The sequence below is a fragment of the Diadema setosum genome, chromosome 17, assembly GCF_964275005.1.
Source record: "Diadema setosum chromosome 17, eeDiaSeto1, whole genome shotgun sequence".
Lineage (NCBI taxonomy): Eukaryota > Metazoa > Echinodermata > Echinoidea > Diadematoida > Diadematidae > Diadema > Diadema setosum.
In genome coordinates this window covers 9908269-9916089 of record NC_092701.1, presented here as the reverse complement: position 1 = coordinate 9916089, position 7821 = coordinate 9908269, and the positions used below count along the sequence as shown (strand labels likewise).

The 7821-nt window shown below is 37.8% G+C and overlaps 1 protein-coding gene across 1 annotated transcript; it reads right to left on the bottom strand.

Moving 5' to 3' along the window:
• Nucleotides 1-7246: 7246 nt before the first annotated feature.
• LOC140241158 (C-type lectin mannose-binding isoform-like) lies at nucleotides 7247-7567 on the bottom strand. Its single transcript, XM_072320919.1, has one exon. It carries the CDS (start codon nucleotides 7565-7567, stop codon nucleotides 7247-7249), a length of 321 nt encoding a protein of 106 aa, XP_072177020.1.
• Nucleotides 7568-7821: the final 254 nt, after the last annotated feature.

Below are 7821 nucleotides of genomic sequence, written 5' to 3'. Positions count from 1 at the left end.
GGGAGAACTAAAGAGTTTGCAAGAAGTTTTAGTGAATTCAGAGGTAGGGATGTTTTCAGACGACTCATCAAACTTAATCTGGAACTTATTTTCTTACTTGTATGATATACATGTTCCTTCCAGTTAAGAGCCGGGTCTAAGTGTACCCCAAGATATTTGTAAGACTTTACTTGCGAGAGTGTGTGGCTCTCCAGCTTTATGTTGACGAGATTTGGGATAGCAGCTAGTTTTTGAGGCGTTCCGAAAATCATAAATTGTGTCTTACTAGGGTTAAGTGTGAGGCCATTTTCTTGTACCCAGTTGTTAACAAGATCTAAATCCTTATTTAGATGAAATTCAAGTTCATCTACATGCTTAGCACTGTATATTAGAACAGTATCGTCAGCATACATTATGACCTTGCTCTTGAAGGTGACACTGGGTAAGTCATTTACCATTATGGTGAACAGTAGGGGTCCGAGGATTGAGCCCTGCGGTACCCCTGACAGTATTGTACCCCAAGTTGACGCAGTATCCCCAACTGTTGTTTTTTGCTGGCGGTTTGAGAGATAATTTGTAAACCATATGAGTTCAACCCCTTTTATTCCATAGGATGTCATTTTCTGCAGGAGTATTTCATGGTTTACCGAATCGAATGCTTTTCGGAAGTCTAAAAACACCCCTCCAGTAAGTAAACGTTCATCCATGTTCTTATACAATAAATCAGTAAGAAAAGCTAAAACAGTGTCTGCACTATGATTTTTTCGAAAACCTGATTGTTCGGGTGCCAGCATTTCATGTGCCACAAGATACTCGGTCAGCTGGAGGTGCACGGCTCTTTCAAAGACCTTCATTACAACAGAAATAACTGATATGGGTCTGTAGTTATTTGTATCGTCTGCGTTGCCCCCTTTGTGTATGGGGGTGACACAGGCTTTCTTCCATTCTTCAGGGATGAGCCCAGTACACATTGAAACATTAAACAGGTGAGCTAGATGGCTGGAAATGATAGAGGCAGCTGCCTTCAGCAGTTTTGGATGTATCCCATCAGGACCAGTTGATTTAGACGTTTGTAAGTTTTGTAGTTCCTTTTGTACAAATGCTTCATCGACTTCATGAAAGGAAAAAACTGAATTCACATAATTTCTTTCATAGGGCTTATCACATGTTGCGGTGTTATTTTTGTCTTTACAACTTGACCTTGCACCGACAGATATGAAGAACTTATTGAACTCTTCAGCTATCTTTCCTTCATCTAACTCAGATGCACCATCAATGATTAAGGAATTCACCTTCCTATACATTAAAGTAGAAGGTATACACGAAAGAGATATTTTGATATCTTAACGCGATAAACTGAATATTCGTCATGCCTTCCTGCGCAGCATGGCGTTGCATGAAACGAGCTGGCACAAGTGTAATGACGCACCGCTTTCCGACAGATCCAAAGGAGGAAAAAGTGAGAAATCAGAGTGCGACGAGAAAGCAGATCCAAAAAGGAAGGAAAAAGTGGGAAATCAGAGTGCGACCAGAAAAATGGTCAGCGAGCAGCAACTCGTTTCTGTGCCAGGTGAGATTCATTATACAGGTCAAAGGATCAATGTCAGGTAAAAGGTTGAAATTCTACTATCTACTGTATTGTTGAAATATTATTACACAGTTCCTCCATACCTTGGAGATTACCCAATGCATAAAAAAAAACACGGTATTTGCATGCCACCATTAGCCTACTCCACAATGTGACGTGCGGAAAGATTCTGGCTATGATGGTCAAAGGTCAAGTGACATACTAAAATGACAGGATTTTTCTCATAATTTTTATTCTTAAAATGGCCGCTCAAAGTATTGTTATAAAAATAGATTGGTCAAAGTGAAAATGCTCAAATTCCTTAATACTTGCTCAGTCTACGAGTCTTTAACAATAAAAGTCCATCCATTCACACCTAGTTTAAGGAAAGTTAACACTCGACGCATTAAATTTTGTGACAAACATGCCATTTCTTTTTTCTACCGAGTATGTGAAACTGTCGTGTAACATTGTAAAGACGTATTCAAGACCTGTTAAGAGAACAATGTAACATGGCGGAGGTGTACCACTATAGGACATTTTCATTTGTTGTTGTTGTTTTTTTATTACTTCATATCTATTCAATGATCATGGCCATGTGCTAATCTGGTGCGGATGTCACTGAGGATATCTCTCATAGTGTAATCCAGGTACTGTCTTGTGCTTTAGTTCAATTCTAGGTCTTTCTTTTTAAATATATCTTTAAACAATTTGAGATTATCTTACATACCTTAATACGCACTTACCGATGACGTTGTCATGTTGTACATTGTGCATGGGTGTATTCCTTTTGAATTACTAGTAGGCCTTCATTTCAGTTTCATATCATGTGGGAGTATATAGGATGGTAATTGATGGTTATGTACGTGCAAAACATTAACAACTGTGGAATTCGTCTATCGTCTGTGCACAGCTAGATTTGTAAATTTATATATCATTTTGTTATGCAATAATCTTGTTACCTGGGACAACTTGCTAAATACAATATGTAACATACAGTCTAGTGACAGTTAACGACACGGCTTTAATATTGTGATTTTTTTTTACAGCAATTTATCATATATTCCTATAAAGGAATTATGTCCTTACACAGCTGCCCTATTATTTATCATGTTTATGTACCTGTGTGTTTGTGTCTATTTGAATGTGTAAGAATGATTTATTGTTGGCTTTGTTCAACATGGCTCGAATGAAAGAATGTTCCCCCCCCCCCACCCCTCTTTCTCTCTCTCTCCCTCTCTAAGAAAAAAAATGTCAAGCAACGCAGAACAGAAAGTATGTGCCTTGCGCCTTTGGGACGCCTGCGCATACTATTATAGTGAGGTGCTCGCACCTCGTCAGGGGCCCGAAACATCACCGTGCTTAAAATTGTTACAAGCGCGCTAAACAAAAATTTATGCCCGGGACTGTGTTCAGTAAGCTTGAAACTTGACAGGGCTGCCACAACCAAGCAAATTGTGGTGAAAACCGAACAGTTTTTCGCGAAAATCTGACATTTATATGAGGAATACGTGTTATTAGTATCATCACGGTCACCCGCACGCATCTTTTACATGTATGTCTATGGGAGCATCACGGTCACCCGCACACGTCTTGTACGTGCTTTGTCTATGGGAGCGCGGGTGACGAGTTGCGGGCCCCTTCCTTAGCGCACAACTATTCCGCATCGTTCGCGTTTGACGACGATAGCTGCAAATTTTCGATCAGTGAACTTGTGATTCCATTGGAATCTTCAGCATTTTTCCTGTATGTGAGTGGGATTTCATAGAATTTCAGTGACAAAATGTGATTCAAATATGCACAAACATTAACTACATTGTATGACGAGGTGAGGGTCACCCAAGTATAAATGCTAGATCCCCAAGCGCACATGCTAAAACCATAAGCGCTGCATTGTACGGTGGGTAACGACATGCCGTCCAATTTATGAGTTGGTCAGTCTCTCTCTATATACGGCACTGGTCGCAGTTATGGGCCGAGTTGATACAACGCGCGCATCAAAGGCGCTCTACAACATGAACGTGCGCCTCTGTATAGAATAATGGCGATCAAGAACTGCGTTTAAACTGTGTGAAATTGGGCCGAGTTGTCCGTGAGACCGAGCTAATTTGGGTCCTTCTGGAATAAAAATCGGTATACCGACTTTTACTTTAGATCTCAAAATACTCCGAAACAACTCATCATCCCGGCAAATTACGTCAGCCAGGTAAGTTTCTTGGTAAACTCTATCAATATATTGCAAGCAAATATAATATGTTGCAAGACGGGTTCTCGCAACCTTACCAGAACTATATTTTCACTTTAAACATAAACAGATAAAGAGACCCTATTCCTAAAACTTAGTTGCACATAGTTTATGTTGTGACAGCTCAATTTTGTGGGAAGCTGAATGGATGAGGACGCCCCTTGTTGCTGTCATTTTTTCTTTTCTTTTCTTAATTAGAATTTGACACCAAGATGAAATGATTTAATTGTCATAAATCTCTCTCCAGTTCTTGCTTAACCATCTCCATTGAATCCAACTCACCTTTCACTCCCTGAGATAGTTGGTAGTTACTTTAACTCTTGATAACACTGCAAATCTAATTTGTACAGAAGCGAGTCCTTTATGATCCGTTTTATCAATAATTATAGATTCCCAAGGAGATATGAAATTTGTTGGTCTGGAAATATTGAATAACTATAACAAAGACCAAGTCCAACTCTTTCATAATTCAGAAGGAGATTTAAGCTGCGGTGGACTTCAACCTATTGCATAAATGTGAAGTCTTCGATAGCTGTATGTTTGTTATGTCCTCAAGACATTTTTCTTACATTGCTTTGTTTTTGCTTTGTCTTCTGTTATATTGTAGTCCTTGTTATCTTTATGTTGTGCTTGTTTCTAATTATCCTGCAATTCCTTTCTTAACCCTGCCCAAAAGCCCAAGCTTTTTTTGGCCCCTGCTTGCAGGCCCAAGTGGGGGAGGGACGTATTGTGCCCCATATGTAACTTCTTTACTATTTGAGGCATTTACCGTCATATTAGGCACATGGTTAGAGCAACCCATATTCTGTACGACCCATATTTGAAATTTCACAAGGTTAGCAATTGATGGCGCTATTCACCAAAATATAAAGAAACACAATTTAAATATGCTGAAATCATGGTGTTTTTTTTTTCTTTATAATTATACTTCACGACAGTATAGGTCTTTATATAACACCAATTATTTTCATACTTGCCACAAATAAAGACAAGGCAAATTTCACCATTAGTTTGTATGGTGGGCAACACATGATAAGTGTGTTATTCGCTACAATCATTATAATGAGGTCAGAAGACCTACGATGCGTTGTTTCGGATAGATTATAATAGGTATCACATTCCATATTTCCCACGATATTGCAATGTTTAGTTGGCAGATTTATGATGATAAACAAATGATTCAACAGGCAAAATTTCTGCAAAATTTAAAATGACACAAAATAAGATGGTATAGTTTTTGGAAAATACTGTTTTGTCACTTATTTCTATCATATCATATGGGACATGAACAACAAAGGCAATAATAAGACCACCATTATAGTGTTATTGACATCCATAATTACTTCATATTGGTCCTTCAGCAAATGACAGCAAAGAAACCCCATTGTATCCTGTATTATCATTGTTTACCTAAATTGGAGTAGAAAAACATGCAAAGTCTGAACGACATGGATGTCAGCTTCGGGTTGCGAAGGCAACCACTAATATCCGACAGAGCTAAGTTACGTATCAAAATGTTTGCAATAAAACTTGAGGAAAAAGTCACCAAATTTGGTTGAAATTTGGTCAGGGGCGTAGGAGTGGCAATGATTGTAGGGGCAACCCCCTTGGACTTAATAGAGGTACAGTGTAGTTGAAAACTGATTATACATGTATTTCAATGGCTCATTTCTCTCTTTCCTTTTTTCTTATTTAGGAGGGTCGGCCTCTAAAAGTAAAAAGTCGAAGGTTTCTGTTTCCTTCCTCAGCCTCATCTTCATTCTGAGTCACACGCTTTGATTTTTTAAATCTATACTAAATGCCAACGATTGTTTTATTCTGCACATAATTTCATTATGAAGTCTAACGTTCATAATATCATATTCTTTGAATCAAGGTGGAAGACAAACTAGAAACGTGAATCTTGAACAAGCGTGGCAGTGGTTCGTCCTGGAATAGTAATGCACGTACAATTGTGAGGGCAATCAGTGATGCAATAATCTATTATAAGTGTACTTTGTGGTAGTTCTTTTGTGGGGGCGCACTCAAAGAAATGTTACACTCATGTAATATCTCTCTCTCTCTCTGTATATATTATATATATATATATATATACATATATATATATATATATATATATATATATATATATAATATATATCATGTGATATAGGCTACTTTATGTAATTATAATATATATTATATCATATATATATATATATATATATATATATATATATATGTAAAATTATGTATACAATATTACATATACTTAAGTGTGTGTAAGTGTGTATTATGTGTCATTTAGTTAGTATGTCGTGCTACCGCTGGCAAATTGTTGGCACATTATCATTGCACACTGCAGTCTTGACAAAAATTGGTAGACAAGATGAACACACATTCATTTGAAGTACACACACTCTGACAGTTGAGAGAATGACCATTGTTCATTATGATTCATTATGAAAGCATATATACATACAATTGACGGCTCAACTGAATGATAATTCTCAAATTTAATATCTTTGTGTTCTTTTTAGTACATGATCACTATGGAGGATTATGAAGCTCGTTACATAACGAACTCAAGAGTATCCATCGTAATAAATTAAACGATGTCAGAAAACTACATAATGTGTAGTAAATCCAGTTCACTGTGTTTAGTATTCTTTTTTGAAAGGGCAGTAAGGGAACTATAGAATTGCGATTAAAGTTAGAATATGGTCATAGTGCAATAGGAAAAGTTTCAGGGTTAATTTTTTTTTTCATAAAGGAGGGAAATAAAATGGTCTTGGTTGGCGTAACTGACATAACAGACATTAGGTATGAAATGAAATTTTGAGTGGAACAATTAGGATTAGAAAAAAAAATAATGCTGGGATGTAAGTAACACAGTAAGCGGCACCATTACTGACACTATCAATAACTAGCTTCTTTTTTCAATGATAAATCATATAAGCCAGTTCGGGGTTCCACTTTTGAGCATGAGCAGAACAAGGTCATTTGTACCAATGGGGCACGCTTGTATTTAGATTCACTAAGATAAGCAGCTGTGGTGTAATGATTATGTAATCCTTATAAACATTATGCATGCCAGCACATCCACCCGACAACAAAATTGTATTTGACTATATCAAAAGAAAAAAAAAATGTTGATTCATTCAATGCAGAATAATGAAATGGATGCTTTCCCAAGTGTAAATTGATGGGCCATTCTCGTCACCTGGTCTACACAACTTCATTCTTTGTTCGAACACGACTGATGGATTCCATAAATTGTTACATCTGGCAAGCTTATACATTTTGTCACTTTGAAAACAAGCGAAGTGCCTAACCAACTGAGAAGAATGAAAGGTCATTTGTACTCAAGTGCACATGAGCTAACCCCGAACTGGCTTATTCATTCTGGTCAGTTTCTTCTTGTTTGCGTTAATCACTATCAATAACTGATGTATGACGTGAAAACACACTGTAGATCAAAAGGTCAGCTTGCAGATGTAATCTCCCGTAACTCCACACGAGCCATCGTCCCAATCTCTGGCTGTGTCCGAAATGTTCCCAGTGTACCACATTCTGCCGGAATCCTGGCCTCCATAAAAGTTGTCCGGCTGATACTGACGCCAGTTGGTATACGGAGCTCTGGGAGTGCAATGGTCGCTCCAGACCCACGCGCCCTCAGTCCTGATGTCGTTGTAACCAATCCAGAATCCCTGAATGAAAATGTATTCGCAATCATAGTTTTTTAGTTGGTCATGATCAGCAGACGTAAGCTCCACAGGATCGTTGTAATTGGACATCACCATGTGAAAGGTTCGTATAAGAACGATGCGTTCGTACGAATGTCACTGTTCGTACGAATTCTGGTGATTCGTAGATGGGACACAGATTCTTACGGCCTTCTTACGAATTTTGTACGGACGCTGTTAAATTTTAGAGAAACGAAATGATTTTCAGTTATACAATGGCCCTAGAATTCGTACGTTTTTCGTAAGAATGTCTTGAGTTATTCTTTCGTCACACTTACGGCCGTCTTACCATTTCTTTTTGTCTT